The 16,594-nt window shown below is 36.7% G+C and overlaps 1 protein-coding gene across 14 annotated transcripts in view; it reads left to right on the top strand.

The window, feature by feature from the left end:
• The window catches only part of LOC115722713 (eIF-2-alpha kinase GCN2), a 37,652-nt gene extending 21,058 nt beyond the window's left edge, over positions 1–16,594 (top strand). For 5 of the 14 annotated variants that reach the window (XM_030651994.2, XM_061103576.1, XM_030651993.2 and 2 more), the window contains 9 exons: positions 3,571–3,702; positions 3,890–3,973; positions 4,286–4,394; positions 8,101–8,237; positions 9,070–9,177; positions 14,679–14,767; positions 14,872–14,974; positions 15,050–15,172; positions 16,053–16,594. In XM_030651994.2, the coding sequence (XP_030507854.2) occupies positions 3,571–3,702; positions 3,890–3,973; positions 4,286–4,394; positions 8,101–8,237; positions 9,070–9,177; positions 14,679–14,767; positions 14,872–14,974; positions 15,050–15,172; positions 16,053–16,163 (996 nt within the window). In that variant the 3' untranslated portion in view covers positions 16,164–16,594. Of the gene's footprint in view, positions 1–3,570; positions 3,703–3,889; positions 3,978–4,285; positions 4,395–7,483; positions 8,016–8,100; positions 8,238–9,069; positions 9,178–14,678; positions 14,768–14,871; positions 14,975–15,049; positions 15,173–16,052 lie in introns of those variants that run through there. The other 9 variants (XM_061103577.1, XM_030651995.2, XM_061103578.1 and 6 more) reach the window with 8 other exon arrangements.

The following is a 16,594-nucleotide window of genomic DNA, read 5'->3' as shown; positions in this document are numbered from 1 at the left end:
ATGCTCAGATATTGATGAGAGGCCGAGAGGGATAGTAGAGTTTAATAATGTGATTTACTTATTGCGTATGTCAAGAGTTGGAGCAAGTCAACTTTCAGAACAATAAGGTTGTAAAGGATGCTATAGAAAAAAGGTCAATGGATCTTGATAGAATGGAAGGGACAAGCATGTGGAACCAATCCTTGGTTGATGAGAGAAAGAGCATTAAAAAGGTTTGGCAGGAAAAAGTTCTTGAGGAAGAAAGAAGTGTCTGGCTGAAATCTAAATGCAAACTCAAATTCTTTTTCATAACTTAAATGCTAGGAAGGCAAAAAATTCCATTACTAGAATAGAAAGAGAAGATAGTACTATCCTTGCTCAAGAAGATGGCATAGTTGACGAACTAATCTCTGTTTTTACAAAGCTATATACCTCCAAGAAAAAACAAGGGGTGGGTATTGAAGGTATTGAATGGCAAAGAATTCTAGAATCCCTTGCAAGGCAACTTGAAAGACCATTTGATGGAGATGAAGTCAAGAGGGCTCTCTTTAGTTGCCAAGGCAATAAAGTTCCAAGGCCGGATGAATTTTGCTTGGCAGTCTTGCAACTAAATTGGGAGGTAATTAAGGAGGACCTCTTGGAAATCTTTAAAGCATTTGAAAAAAATGCTAGAATTCAAGGAAGGAAGCATGAGTGAAACTTTTTATGCTTGATTTCCAAAAAAATCAATAGATGCAAGGTCAAAGACTTTATGCCATAATAAGTGTGTATAAGATCATAGCTAAAGCACTTGCTATGAGACTGGGAGGGGTTTTGGAAGTTACAATTTCAGAGACAAAATCCGCTTTTGTAGTAGGGAGGCAAATTTTGGACTCGGTATTGATAGCTAATGAGACAGTTGAAAATATAGAAGCAGGAGCAAGAGTGGTATGGTAATGAGTTCTTGGAACTAGTTATGTTAAAAAAGGGTTTTCGAGAAACATGGAGGAAATGGATAAGAGGATGTCTTTCATCTACATCATTTTCTTATTTGTCAATGGAAAACCAAGAGGAAAGTTTCTTGTAAGCACGGTGTTCCTCTGCCACAAGTGAGGCTCTCAATCTTATAACGGGGGGATGTCATTCTATGATAAGTGGCCTCTCTCTTTTTCCAAAAAAAAAAGAGGAAAGTTCAAAGGTTCTTGGGGACTTAGACAAGGCGATCCACTCTTGTCTTTCCTCTTTACACTAGTGACGGATATTCTGGGTAGAATGGTGGATATGGCAGTAGTTTCAGGGTCTTTATCTGGTTTCATTGTTGGAAAAAATAAAGTTCAGGTTAGCTATTTACAATTTGCGGATGATACTATTTTTTGTGAATGATGAGGATTCACTTCTGAAGTTCGTAAGGGTCATTGAAGGATTCTGCGCCATATCTGGACTAAAGGTCAATTTAAACAAGAGCCAATTATTAGGGCTTTGCATAGATGAAAGGGTGGGTAGTTGGCCGATGAAGTACCTTAGAAAGAAAGAAGTTTGGGAACTTGTTTTGGATAAATGTGCAAAAAGACTTGATGGGTGGCAAAGCTCATTCTTATCAAGGGGGAATAGATACACACTTATTCAATTAGTTCTCTCTTATCTTCCAATTTATTTTCTCCTTGTTCAATGTACCCACTTTAGTTATCAATACCTTTGAGAAGATGATTAGAGATTTCTTTTGGGAAGGTGGAGACGTAGCAGGTAGTGATCACTTAATTGCTTGGGAAATGGTGTGTAGACCAAGAGATGAGGGTGGCTTAGGCATAGGAAGACTGGGTTTGAGAAATAAAAGCTTGCTGATGAAATGGCTTTTGTGATTTCCCCAAGAACCCGAGTCGTTGTGGCATAGGATGATTAAGAGTTGTTATACTTGGGAAATAGCGTGTAGACCAATAGATGAGGGCGGCTTAGGCATAGGAAGATTGGGTTTGAGAAGTAAAAGCTTGCTGATGAAATGACTTTTGTGATTTCCCATAGAACCTGAGTCTTTGTGGCATAGGGTGATTAAGAGTCGTTTTGGCAAGACAGACAATTTGTGGAATAGTGTCGTGAGTTGGAATTTCAAGTTCAGAAGGAATTTGTTAAAAAGGGAAATGCCAAGTCTTATCAGTTTGTTACAGCAGTTGGAGCATGTTAAATTGGTGAATGTGGACGTTGACATCAGACTTTGGAAACCAGTTTCTCGTGGAATTTTTTAAAGTAAATCAGCCTTTAGTTGGTTTACTTCTAGCCGGAGTCAAAATTGACCTCTTTGGTCTAAAACTTTATGGAAAAGTAGAGTTCCCTCAAAGGTTAAAGTCTTTGTTTGGTTAGTGGCTCTTGGGAAAGTAAATCTGCATGATATCATGCAAAAGAGGTGACCTTTCCTCTATATTTCTCCAGGGTGGTGCGTTTGCTGTAAGAATTGTGGAGAAGAAGTGGAACACCTGTTCCTATTATGCAATTTTTCTTCTAGATTATGGGCAAAATTGCTGGAGGAATTTGAGCTCTACTGGGTATTACCTGGAAATGTTACTCAAATGATAGTGAGTAAATTATCAGGAATCAAGCTCAAGGTTATTTTGTGGAGGAAAGCATCTTTGGCAACTCTATGGGCTATTTGGTTGGAAAGAAATAGCAGAATTTTTGAAGGTAATGAAAACTCAGCAGAGGTTGTTGGGGAGAAAATCAGATTTTGGACAGCAACTTGGGTTTTTAAGACCAAGCATTTTGGAAGAGCTGTCTTTTCTAGACTTGTGGAGAATGGAAATTTCCGATGTAACCAGGGCTGGAATGTATCTTTTGTTTTATTTCTGCACTAAGTTTATGGTTTTTTTTATCTGTATTTTGACTATACTTTACGTATTGTTTATCACGGTTTTTTCCTCCATAGGTGAGGGTATTAATACATAACGGAGGAGGCCAGTTTAAGACATGTGGTCTCTTTCTCTTTTTTCAAAAAAAAAAAAAAAAAAAACTAAATTGCTTTTTGCGTATAACACCATCTGCTGATGTAAAAGATTGTTAATTTGTTTCTTCTTGTAACTTTCTTGCTGTTTTGTATGCTTAAACTATGTGCTTACCAAAGTTTTCCTCTACCACAAGTGAGGCTATTTATACATATCGGGAGGAGGCCAGTCTAAGACAAGTGGCCTCTTTCTCTATTCGAAAAGAAAAATGTGATATACATACAACACCATCACATAAAGTGTGACTGATATGTAGTTTCTTTTTGGGATGCAATCACTAGGTCCTATTTGTTTTTCTGTGATGCAACCGCAAAAATAAAGAATGGGGTATTGTAAATTTTTATTGTCTAATTTTGCAGAGTTAGTTTGGGTAGTATGTTTTCTGTAATCCAATGTACTCCTTGTATTATTTTTTTCTATACTAATAGCACAAGTAGTGTTGTTTTGTTTCACAGCTTTAATATAATCAGTAGCTTTTATGTTCCTGCAAAGAAATCAGTGATGAATCTCTATATTGCCGTTATGGATTTTATATATTTTATATGAATATTGCCTTTATGGCTTATATAATTACATATTATTTATTTATTATATTTTATATGCACATTTTTCGGATTTACAGGTGACCATGGACATTTTAGTTCGTGTTTTCCATTCACATTGCTGTGATGTTCACTTAAATCATGGGAACCTATTGAATGTGATATGGTCTTGGATTGGAGTTAAGGCGGAGTATAGACAAAAAGTGGCTGAGGTACATCAAAATACTCTAGCAGTTATAACATTTGGGAGTATGGTCTTGTTTTTATGATTCTACTTTTTTTATTCTGTTTTAAGTTTTTGTTTACCAAGTTTTCATCCGCCCACAAGTGACTTATTTTTTTTAAAAATAAAAAAAAAACATGTGGGAGTATGAACTAACATTCATTTTCTTGGTTAAGCTTCTATCCATGATGGGCTCCTTGCGTCCTCAATCTACTGAACGGAAATCAAAATGGGCTGTCATAAGGCGTCAGCTTTTACAAGCAAGTAACAATAAAAATTATGTCTGTATATACATTTATATATTTATATATATATATCTTGCCAATAATTTTGTTTGCTTGGTATGCTTACCCTTTTTTTTTCTTGCTAATAATTTTGTTTTCCTTGGTATGTTTTGGGGAAAGAATCTATGATTTTATTTTCTCCAAGCTGTCAGTTGTTACAGTGGAATTTGAATCGGATGTGTTCTAGGGAATTAGCACACGTTACACCCTATCCAAGCGATTGTGGAATGTTTATGTGGAAACCTTTCATTAAACTTATTTTTCTATTTGTTTTTCTTTTTATTCCAGGAACTTCATTTACCAGAAGCTGTTGTAAATAGGTTGCAGACTGTCGCTTTAAGGTTCTGTGGGGCAGCAGATCAGGCACTTCCTAGATTGAGGGGAGCATTACCATCTGGTACCTTTGTTATATTAGACTTATTTTTTTTTTTTCTAAATGAAATTTTGTTAATGAAAAGGAAAAACTTAATTCTTAAGGAATACGGAATTCTCTATAGAAGATATATCAAAATCAAAATAACAAAGCATATGTATTGTTCCAACTCTCATTTGGTGATGGCGGAATTTAATTTTTATTTGAAAAAGAGAAAGGGACCTCTTGTCTTAGACTTAGACAGGACCCTTCCCGCTATGTATATAATCTACACATGGTGCCTCTCTCTTGAAAGATATGACTGCAGTTTTCCATCATAATTACTTGATAAACTGCTAGAACCACGCAGTTCCATATTATAATTTCCATCTTCTCAAAGCCAATTCCAATGGGATTTTCCTTATGAATGGAAACACACTAAATTAGGGTCAAGGAAAGTATGATAATTATTTTGTGGCTAATTTTTGTTGTAGCAAACTCTGCTAAGGTTCTTGTAACCACGGTTTTTTTCTGTCACAAGTGAGGCTTTCAATTTATAATGAGGGGAGGTCAGTCTAAAACAAGTGGCCTCTTTCTCTTTTTTGAAAAAAAGAATAAAACCCTAACCGAATCAGAAAACAATTTTCTTTTGAAGTCCTTAACATCATATGACGCGAGGCATGTGGTTTGTGCCTCAATGTATGAGATTCGAGTCTCTCCTAGGTATTTATATAGCAATTTTTTTAGATTCCTGCTCCCCAATCATTGTAGGGTCAGACCGGGGAGCCTAGTTTCAAATAATAATAGCAATAATAGTTGTCCACTAAGAAGAGATCTCACGTTTGAATCTCCCCTCTTCGGGTAAAAGAAAACATAATAATAAAAAGCTAGTACAATGTTGGTTAATGATTGAGACTCTTTCTACACACAATTTGTGCACACAATGATGTGTCATTATTATTAACCACCTATGATAAGTGACACGGTCCTACTCTTAATGAATTGTGTGGTTGAAAACATTACCATATCATTGTGTTCACTAATAGTGAGCGAAAAGAGTATCTAGGATCACTATTAATTTATCCCATATAATCTCCACCAATTCATCTACATCTTCCGATATCTTTCTACATTACTCCAGTCAAAGAGCCTAGCAACCTTCCATGACTGTTGTGTGTCATGGTATCTGTCTCTTCTTGCTTCCTAAAATCAGAAATCCCAACAACTTCAAAACAAAAATGTAGCAGAACCCATTGCAAATGAAATTTTGTAATAATCTCACCCTTATATTTTGTGAAAAGGAATATTGCAAAAACAAGTGGTCTGCTGTTTTATTTTATTTCTACATAATACACACTACCTGGTAGGCAAAAATTGTGCAGGCATGCTTCTCTTCAGCGTGTCATGTACAATGAATTGATTCCACAATAGTAGCTGTACAAAGGCTTTTGTTTTACCTTTGAATGTACTACACTTTTCTAGAATATGTTGACCTTAGGAATCCCTTAGAACTAAATTGTTAATGACATTTACAAGTAAAAGCCTTTAAATTGTCCCCCAGCCATTTACACCTATTGAGTTAGAAATTCCTACTATCCACAATATGACAGTTACTCAATCAACTGCAGCACCTCCCTGTCATTGAATTTCTCATGAAAAATAGGTTTCATTTCCCAATTATTTTAAACATTGCTGCACTAGTATCAATAAAATCACCAACTCTGCCATTTACACCTATTGCTCTATCACTTTCACCAATTTATCACCTAATAGTAACAATCTCTTAGGCCCTAAGATTAGTATGATGAGCTAGAATATACTAAATAAAAAAGGTATTTGAGTAATTGTTTTGAGGGTGGGTTTGTGAGTGAGAAGAGGCTCTATATATATGTAAGGGAAGAATTTAGGTATGCAATGTATTGAGTAGTCACTCTTTCAAATGATAAGGCCCTGATACTCCAAACTCAAGAACACAATAAATCAGTAGCCAAACAGTAGGAAATGAATTATATTGTTTAAGACGAGAAAAGTCAATTACAAGCTATGGGAGCCCTTAGGCCCTTTTGATGCAAAGAGTGACTACTCAATACATAATACATTGCATACCTCAATTCTTCCCTTACTTACCAATATATAGAACCTATTCTCACTCACAAACCCACCCTCAAAACAATGACTCAAATATCCTGTTTATTTAGTATATTCTAGCTCACCTTACTAATTCTAAGGCCTAACACAATCAGATCTAACCATTACATCCTAGCTCCATTCTCTTCCATGTCTCTTGAATATCCCAGAGCATTGGCAGCAGTAAATTCCTATCAGAAGTCTGCCTATGTCGGACATGACACAAGGACCCTTACTACTACACCAATGCCCTGGGGACTACTATATAAGGGGCTCTCCACTACACTTGTTGATGCTTTGAACAGTGACTTGTATATTGTTAAAGATGAGCTTTTGAACCAATGATGGGCCTTTTTTCTTTTCTTTGAATACTTGCACCATCAATAGAAGAGAGGAGAGGGCCCTCTAAAAGAGCTTTTTGTTAATTCTTCCTTTGTCCTAATTACCAGTACTATTCTCCTATGTAATTGTGTGGTAATAATAATACCAATATGCTGGGAGTTGGTGATTTGCTTGAAGAAGAATGACAATTTTTAAGAGCAAATTGATTTCGGCTCTTTGTGGGAGTTGGCTAAGTTCCTAACTTTTCATAATAATAATGAGGTTAAGGATTTGCTAATTTTTACTGTTCTTAACTAGAACACTTAGTGTTGAAGTAGCCGTTCTAGTTGTTTCTGTGAGTTTTGTTAATTATTTGGATACTATAGTCCTACTTTTGTAAATGTTCTGTTTTCATAAATTTTCATTTTTTTTTTTTTTTGAAAAAGAGAAAGAGACCACTTGCCTTAGACTGGTCTTCCCCCGTTATGTACTAATATCCTCACTTATGGCAGAGGAAAACCGTGGTAAACAAAACATAAAAATATAGTCAAAACACAAGTAAAAAGACTATAAACTTAGTGATGAGCACTCCCTACTATTGTGGAAACTCTCCAAGAAGCAGGTACTCGAGTTGTTTCGAATGCTCTCTTGAAATTCACCCTCTGTTTCTCCTTCCTTCTCTGCAGTTCTTCTAAAACCTCGATTAAACACGCTGCTGCGTCTACTGTTACAGCTATTTCATATCTCGAAAGGCGAATTCTTTCGCAAATTCTAACAGAGCACCCGTCATTCGTTAAGGTGAGCATGAACACCTTATGAATGGTTCAAAAACTCCAGTATCTTTGGTTCCGCTGGTCACAAAAGGATCTAAGTTGTTTTTGCAAGCCAAAACCAGTGGGATAATGACCCTTTTTCTTCCCAAAACCAGTAGGGTTTTGGTGCCTACTACGGCCAGAAGGGCCATGGCCGCTCCTAACATGCATGGATACATCTCTCAGAAAGAGGAGAGAGAAGAGAGCACAAATAGTCTCTAATTTTCAAAAATAAGACGTCAAGTTCCTAATAAGTCATTTTGTTTTCTTTTATGTATTCCTTAAATGAAAACCCTGACAACAAAACCCTCCTTTCATATAAGGGGCTTTATTTCTTGGTAAGTGTATAAAGCTCAAAAAAGGGACTCCCAATATCAATCAAGGCATGGAAATAGGTTGATATTATTGACTATTAACCTTATATGGTATATGCTATAAGTTTTTTTTTTTGTCTTTCTATATGTTTATTCTTTTTTAAATTATCTGTATAGACAAGGCTACACGCAAGGCACTCGATGAGCTTTCAGATCTCACTAGCTACTTGAGATTGTGGAGGATAGACTCCCATGTTTATATAGATCTGCTAATGTCGCCAACTGAAATTTACCACAGGGATTTGTTCTTTCAGGTATTTAGATTTGTTTTCATTCAATAAACCTTTTCTCTTTTCCAATTGTCTAATAGATATTTTGAGATGCAAGAATGGGTCAGGTCTGTGATCCTGCCCATCTTTTTACAAATATATATTATATATATTTTTGCAAAAGAAAAAGCTGTAGCTATTTTCTAAATCCTGTGCTGATGCAAGGGCTAGTGACGTTAGGTATATGGTCCTCTTTATTAGTACTCTATTTATTTGTAAGGGAATGCAGTTTGCTGTTTTTTTACGAACAAAATAAAGAGAGAAATAAAACTTGCTATAAGAACATTAAGTTCAGAGTTTAAGTTTGTGTGGATGAGTGGTATCAGAATTAAGTTGCATGACAAGTCTTGAATTTTAATCATAAGGTCATTTATTGATTGGTGTCCTGCAGAGAGTATTTTTTCATGTTTTCACCACATTATGTGGAGAATCGTTGTATGACATAGAACTAAGTGGCATCACTAGTCCGCTTTTAATGCTTGAGGTCATATTAATTGATTTCCGGTGGAAAGTATCTTTCATGTGACTTTACAGATAGCATTTTCACTATGTTGTTGGCATATAGATGGGATTAGCATTGCAGTAATGCACAAAAGGAAATGAATAATATCCAGTATAATGAGAGACCTGCCTGAAACTTTTCTGAAAGTTGCAAAAACGGCTTGTCTTCATGGTTAAAGGAAGGCAATATATGAGTTGCCAATAAACCATTTCTTACCATGAATTGTAAAAATAAAAAATTCATTTAATGATAAGTGTGAGAATAAAAATTCATTTGGTGATTCAGTTTAAGGTCGATTTTGAACTGTTTGCACAGGTATACCTGATGAAGGAAAACAATTCTGGGTCACTTATTGATGGTGTATTGCTTGCTATTGGGGGTCGTTATGACTATTTGATGCATCAGATGTGGAATCAAGAATATGTAAGTTCTGGTTTCCAAATTCATTGGCATATTTTTTTAATATTCTGAAATGGCAAGAAAAAAAATCTCTCGTCTCCAAAATCTGAATGAGATATAATGTGGTGTTTTGTTTCCATCTTGATATATGCTGTGTAGAAGGACAACGAATCTGTTGGTAATTTGTTTTTGCATTTTGTAACTGCTTTAAATATGTAAATGATTATGTTTAAAGTAATTGGATACATGTAAAGATTGTTTTTCTTCAAGAGTGGCTTAAATTTGGATTCATGAACAGTTTCATCTTCTAAGAATTTTAAGAGATCACCTTTTTATTTTCTTTGACTACATGTAAAGAGGGAGCTTTATTGCTGTTAGATATTAGGTGTATATTAGCTGTAAGAGAGTTAGATATTTAGTAGATATTTAGTAGATATTTAGTCTCCTAACTCTGTATATAAATATGTATTATTCTATGAAATCAACACACAATTCGAATCACTATTTTCTACATGGTATCAGAGCATTGTGATTCAAAATTCGAAATTCGAAATTAGGGTTCAAAAAAAAAAAAAAAAAAAAAAATTAGGGTTTGAGTTTAGGGTTGTTTTCGAAAATCCTATTTGGAGTGAACATCTTTTCTCACCGCCCACATGGGACCGCCAGTGGCCGATCTACGAACCCCGAAGTCCGGCCGGGATTCCTCGCGCGTGGGGCTCACGCGCCGCACAAGCTTCGCGGCGTGGGGCTCACGCGCCGTGCCGTGGAGGCGCGTGTGACGGCGCCTTCGACGGCGATGCATCGTTGCCGATTCTTCACTGGGTTCTTCTAAGCCCACTCGCATCTGTTCTAGGTTGTAATTCGGTGTTTGTTTGTCTTCTTCGTGTTTGGGTGTTCATTCCTTGGTGTTCTTTTTCTCTGTCCTTTGTGTTTGTTTTTGAGATTATGGCAGAGATAAGATTAGATTCAAAATCAGTTGTTGTTTCTGATGTTGTTCCCGTGATGTCTAAAATCACGGATCATAAGTTGATTGGTTCGAATTATTTGGAATGGAGTAAGACGATTCGACTGTATTTGAGGAGTATTGACAAAGATGATCACTTGACTGACGATCCTCCTGAAGAAACAAACGATTCAAGGAAAATATGGCTCCGTGAGGATGCTCGCTTGTTCCTTCAAATTCGAAATTCTATCGATAATGAGGTAATTAGTTTGATTAATCATTGTGAATTGGTTAAAGAACTAATGGGTTACTTGGAGTTTTTGTATTCTGGCAAAGACAACATATCTCGCATATATGATGTTTGCAAAGCTTTTTATCGCGCGGAGAAACAAGATAAGTCTCTTATGAATTATTTTATGACTTTCAAGAAAACATATGAAGAACTTAATGTGCTATTACCGTTTAGTCCTGATGTAAAAGTTCAACAGCGCCAACGAGAACAGATGGCTATTATGAGTTTTCTTCTCGGGACTCTCATCCGAATTTGACTCGCAAAGTCACAAGTTCTCTGCGGGTTCGATGTCTCCTCTTTACAAGATGTGTTTACTCGTGTTCTTCGCACAGAGACTACCTCTTCAACTCCTCTCCGAATAGCGCCTTGGTGAGTCGTAATAATTACGCCGGAAAGAAACTCTACTCAAGTGGATTTAAAGGAGGTAATTCACAAGGACCCGATAATCGCACACCAAATTCGGGAGCATCATGTGCAATTATTGTAAGAAACTGTGCCACACCAAGTTTGAGTGTAGGAAGTTACAATTTAAGAATCGACAACAACACTCGCCAATATTGCAAGCACTAGTGATGCATACGACAAATCGGTCCTTATTTCGCGATGAATTTGCCAAGTTCTCAAGGTATCGGGAAACACTTAAGTCTTCATCTTCTTCCTTGTGATTGCCGAATCGAGTAACTCTAATGCATGCCTTCTTTCCAAATCCTCGAAATGGGTCATTGATTCCGTGCTACGATCATATGACAGTAATTCCGTCTCTTTTCCACTTTTCGATCTCATAGTCCCACTTCGTTGTCACCTTACCGATGGGTCAACGACACTTCGTTCTTGGATCCGGCACTATCGCTCCTACACCTATGCTATCTTTGTCATCAGTCTTACATTTACCTGATTTGTCCTTTAATTTGCTTTCTGTTAGTCAACTCACTCGTAATCTAAATTGTTGCATCTCATTCTTTCCTGATCATTGTTTGTTTCAGGATCTTGTGACGAAAGAAGATTATTGGTAAGGACATGAATCAGTGGCTTTGTATTCTTGACCCACTTCCGCCAACCTCTATTGCTTGTTCGAGTGTTGCTTCCGCTTTTGAGGCTCATTGTCGTTTAGGTCATCCATCCCTTCCTTTGCTCAAGAACCGTGTCCCCAATATAGTAGTTTATCTTCGTTAGATTGTGAGTCATGTCAGTTTGCCAAACATCATCGTGTTAGTTTGAGTCCACGTGTCAATAAACGTGCTAGTGTTCCTTTTGAGTTAGTTCATTCTGATGTTTGGGGTCCTTCTCCTATTTTGTCTCAACTTTCGGGATTCGGGTATTTTGTTACTTTTGTGGATGATTATTCTCGTGTAACTTGGTTATATTTAATGAAAAATCGTTCGAGTTGTTTTCTATATTCGTGCTTTTTGTCTTTGAGATTCAAACTCAATTTAATGTATCTATTCGTACTTTGAGAAGTGATAATGCCAAAGAGTACATGTCTGCTCAATTTCAATCTTATATGACCTCTAATGGCATGCTTCATGAAACTTCTTGTGTTGATACGGCACCTCAGAATGGTGTTGCAGAACGTAAAAACAGACATCTTCTTGAAGCTTGCCCGTGCTCTCTTGTTTCAAATGAAAGTCCCTAAACCTTTTTGGGCCGATGCAGTTTCCACGGCATGCTTTCTTATTAATCGCATGCCATCCTCTGTTCTTAATGGTGCAATTCCATTTAAAATTCTTTTTCCTCATAAGTCATTATTTCCAGTTGCTCCGCGAGTGTTTGGTAGTGTTTGTTTTGCTCGCGATGTCCGTCCATCTGTCACCCAAATTAGACCCTAAGACACTAAAGTGTATCTTTCTTGGTTATTCTCGTCTTCAGAAAGGGTATAGGTGTTATTGTCCTGATCACAACAAATATCTTGTTTCTATTGATGTTAATTTTGTAGAAAATACACCTTATTTTTCATCTTCCACTACTTCTACTAGTCAGGGGGAGGATGATGATTTGTTGGTTTATTCCGTCACATCCTATGCGCTACATGTTCCTGGCGGGTCTCACAGTTCCTTCACCGCCTTCGGTCGTCACCCCCATGAGTGTCTACACCTCCACCACCTCCACCACCTCCACCACCTCCACCACTCCCTCGGCGCCCCCCTCCTCCACCTCCTGTTTCATGTCCTGCACCTGCATCTTCGTCATCAGATCCGGAAATCTCAGATGATCTTCCCATTGCACTACGTAAAGGTAAACGCCAATGTACTTTTCCTATTACTTCTTTTGTGTCTTATAATCATCTCTCATCTTCTTCTTGTTCTTTTATTGCTTCTCTTGATTCTATCACTATTCCTAAAACTGTTCGAGAAGTGATGTCTCATCCTGGTTGGCTTGCTGCAATGATAGAAGAGATGAATGCTTTGGTTGCGAATGGTACTTGGGTCTTGGTTGATTTACCTTCCGGAAAACGAAGCCATCGGGTGTAAATGGGTGTTCACGGTTATATTCAATCCAGACGGCACAGTTGCTCGCTTAAAGGCCCGTCTTGTTGCCAAGGGTTATGCTCAAACCTATGGAGTGGACTATTGTGATACTTTTTCTCCCGTTGCTAAACTCACATCTCGTTCGATCGTTCATTTCCATGGCTACTCATCATTGGCCTTTGCATCACTTGATATTAAAAATGCTTTTCTTCATGGAGATCTTGAGGAAGAAGTATATATGGAGCAACCTCCCGGGTTTGTTGCTCGGGGAGTTAGGCGAGTTTGTCATCTTCGCAAATCTTTATATGGATTGAAACAAAGCCCTCGTGCTTGGTTTGGTAAATTTAGTCGTCGTTGAGAAGTTTGGTTTGTTGAAAAGTAAGTCGATCATTCCGTGTTTTATAAAAGATCAACTGTTGGTATCATTTTGTTAGTGGTGTATGTTGATGACATCGTTATTACTGGAAGTGATACTGAAGGCATCTCATCCCTTAAGTCTTTCATTCACACCCAGTTTAACACGAAAGATTTAGGGGAGCTCAAGTATTTCTTGGGGATTGAAGTTACTCGGAGTAAACAAGGTATTTTTCTGTCTCAAAGAAAGTATGTACTTGATTTGCTAACTGAGACAGGGAAATTGGGATCAAAACCCTGCAATGCTCCAATGAATCCAGCTGTGCATCTTACACGTGATGGGAAACCATTTGAAGATCCTGAGAAATATCGCAGGTTAGTTGGAAAGTTGAATTATTTAACTGTGACTCGTCCAGATATTGCATTCCCGGTTAGTGTTATCAGTCAGTTCATGTCTTCTCCAACAATTCATCATTGGGCAGCATTAGAACAAATTTTATGTTATTTAAAAGGAGCACCAGGACGAGGTATAGTTTACAAGGATCATGGACATACCAGATTGAGTGTTTTTCGATGCGTATCAAGGTGCTCCAAGGTAGATAGACGATCCACTTCGGGATATTGTGTATTTGTTGGGGGCAATGGTCTCTTGGAAGAGTAAGAAACAAAATGTTGTATCTAGATCCGATCTTTGAATCGAATATAGAGCTATGGCCCGATCGTGTGTGAGGTAATATGGATTTATCAGCTTTTGACTGAATTTGGGTTTAAGACTTCTATTCCAGCAAAATTATGGTGTGATAATCAAGCTGCTCTTCATATTGCCTCGAATCCCGTATTCCACGAGCGAACTAAGCACATTGAGATTGATTGTCATTTTGTTCGTGAGAAAATTCAACAAGGTCTGATCTCCACAGGATATGTGAAGACCGGAGAACAACTAGGAGATATTTTTACAAAGGCTTTGAATGGGGTGCGGGTTGATTATCTTTGTAACAAGCTGGGCATGATTAACATCTATGCTCCAGCTTGAGGGGGAGTGTTAGATATTAGGTGTATATTAGCTGTAAGAGAGTTAGATATTTAGTAGATATTTAGTCTCCTAACTCTGTATATAAATATGTATTATTCTATGAAATCAACACACAATTCGAATCACTATTTTCTACTTGCATTAAGCTGGATTTTGTTTTGGAAATTTTTTCCTGTGTATTTTCTTATCTAAACATGTCACTGTCATAATTCCATTTGCTGTCATGCAGCTTAATTGTTCCTTTGTTATCAGCAATTAAAGTGCTTTGAAAAATTGAGCGTCATCATTATTGTATATCAATTATATCATGAAGTTGTTTCTAGTTCCTGTTTTTCTCATAATTCATTTTTAAAATTTTGTTTTTTTATTTATTTAAAAAGCATTGTAGCTGTCCTTTTCTCAAAGTAATATTTCTGTAACTCCTTTCTTTCTTGACAGCAGAAATCAAATGCTCCTGGAGCTGTAGGCACCAGCCTTGCCTTGGAGACTATAATTCAACATTCTCCTGTAGATCTGAAACCTATCAGGTATATGCATTAACTTATCCTTATCACTTCATTCCTCAAGTTGCCACTGAATCCTTGAGGCTTTATTGTCCTTTTACCATTGTTTCATATTCTGTCTGTTGCAGAAATGAAGATAGCATTGATATTCTTGTTTGCTCAAGAGGAGGTGGAGGTCTTTTGGAAGAACGCATGCAATTAGTTGCTGAGCTTTGGGAGGAGAATTTTAAGGTTTGAAATGGAATATACCTTTGGACATAGTTACAATAAGTTCTTGCATGCTAACTGGTGATCATTGTTTTGTAGGCTGAGTTTGTTCCAAAACCAGATCCAAGCCTTACAGAACAATATGAATATGCAAGTGAGCATGATATAAAATGTCTTGTTATCATAAGAGACACTGGTGGGTCTCATAAAGGTTCTGTTAAGGTAATTGCTGTCTCAATTTAGTTAATTTTTGTTTAGTTCAATAACGGGTTGGTTGAACTTGTAAATTTATTTGTGCTAGTTAATGGGTTGGTTGAAATTGTTGTAAGTTCATTAGTGTATGTATGTTCCCTGGAAGGCATGTTCACTCAGTGGTATTTCTTGTTTGACCTGAATAAATAGGATTATGGAATATGTGTGGGCTATTGGGATAGAAAGGAGATGTAACTTTTGAAAATATTGTAGAAACTATCAAATTATGGGTTGCATTGGCTAAAAGATGTTTCAAAATTCTTTTGTTTTGATGATTTCTTAAGAGATTGGTAGGCTGCTTGCGGTTTCCATATAGTTTTTGGACTGCTTGTCTTCACTTGCATGATTTGTATTTGTTAGTTTTGGAAGAATAATACAGTTCTTGTATTTTAGTGAAAAGTAACTGCAAATAGTTCAATGGTATTAGATCTATTTCTTGTTGATTGCAAAATAGTTTCTTTAATATATATTTTTTGTTATGCTTTATTATCAGGTTTTTCTTTTTCATTGTTACTATTTATTGTTTTGGATGGTCTGATACCATAAATAGTAACACTATGAAGCTTCTTATGATTGAAAATTTGATCAATTAATTTGAGAAAATGCTAATTATGTAATGTAAATTGAATGGTTTTTTTTCATAATTTGGAAAGAAAAAAAAAAGACACAAGCATTAAATTCATCTCACCCAATACAATATTGTGTTAAGAAACCATCACACTGTTGAATTCCAGTTCTGTTTGTTGTTGACTCTCCAAGTGTTGTATTTTTTGAGGACTATTTGTTTATCAAATTCATGAACAGCTCATGCACAACATTGAAAAACAAACTGATGGAATTTCTCCCCTAGGTACGCCATTTGGAGATCAAAAGGGAGAAGGAAGTAGAAAGAGAAGACCTTGTGAAGTTTTTAAGCGACGCAATGGCTGTACAGTTCCGGGTTCCTTCAATATGGAGTTAGAATTGTCTATTTCATGGCAACACGTTTTGTTGGTTGATCATTGATGTATCAAGATGTTTGGAGACTTCATTTCATATTTACTCAGGTAAAGGAGGAGGGTTTTGCTAATTGTTAGTGATAGCATTCTTTCACTTTTTTATTGCACGAACGCCTTGTTGTTTGTCGCTGCAATGTAAACAGGAGGGAGAAGTAGTAGTTGTTAATGTCTGTTTCCTGATTGAGGAGTCAGTACATTGCTTCAAGTTTTTCAAAATTGCACTTGCATGCTGGCTACACTGTTATGGGGAAAGTAAACTTTTGAATAGGGAGAAAGATGGGAAAATTCCATTTCCCCTTTTTCCTGTCAATTCTAGTGTGTATAGTTGTAAATATAAAATTTTGTGAGCTGTCCAATAGTCTCATTATTACAATATATGTATAGTTTTAATTCA

This window comes from Cannabis sativa, chromosome 9, assembly GCF_029168945.1.
Source record: "Cannabis sativa cultivar Pink pepper isolate KNU-18-1 chromosome 9, ASM2916894v1, whole genome shotgun sequence".
Lineage (NCBI taxonomy): Eukaryota > Viridiplantae > Streptophyta > Magnoliopsida > Rosales > Cannabaceae > Cannabis > Cannabis sativa.
The sequence above is the reverse complement of the archived record's forward strand: the minus strand, read 5'-3'. Positions and strand labels throughout refer to the sequence as shown.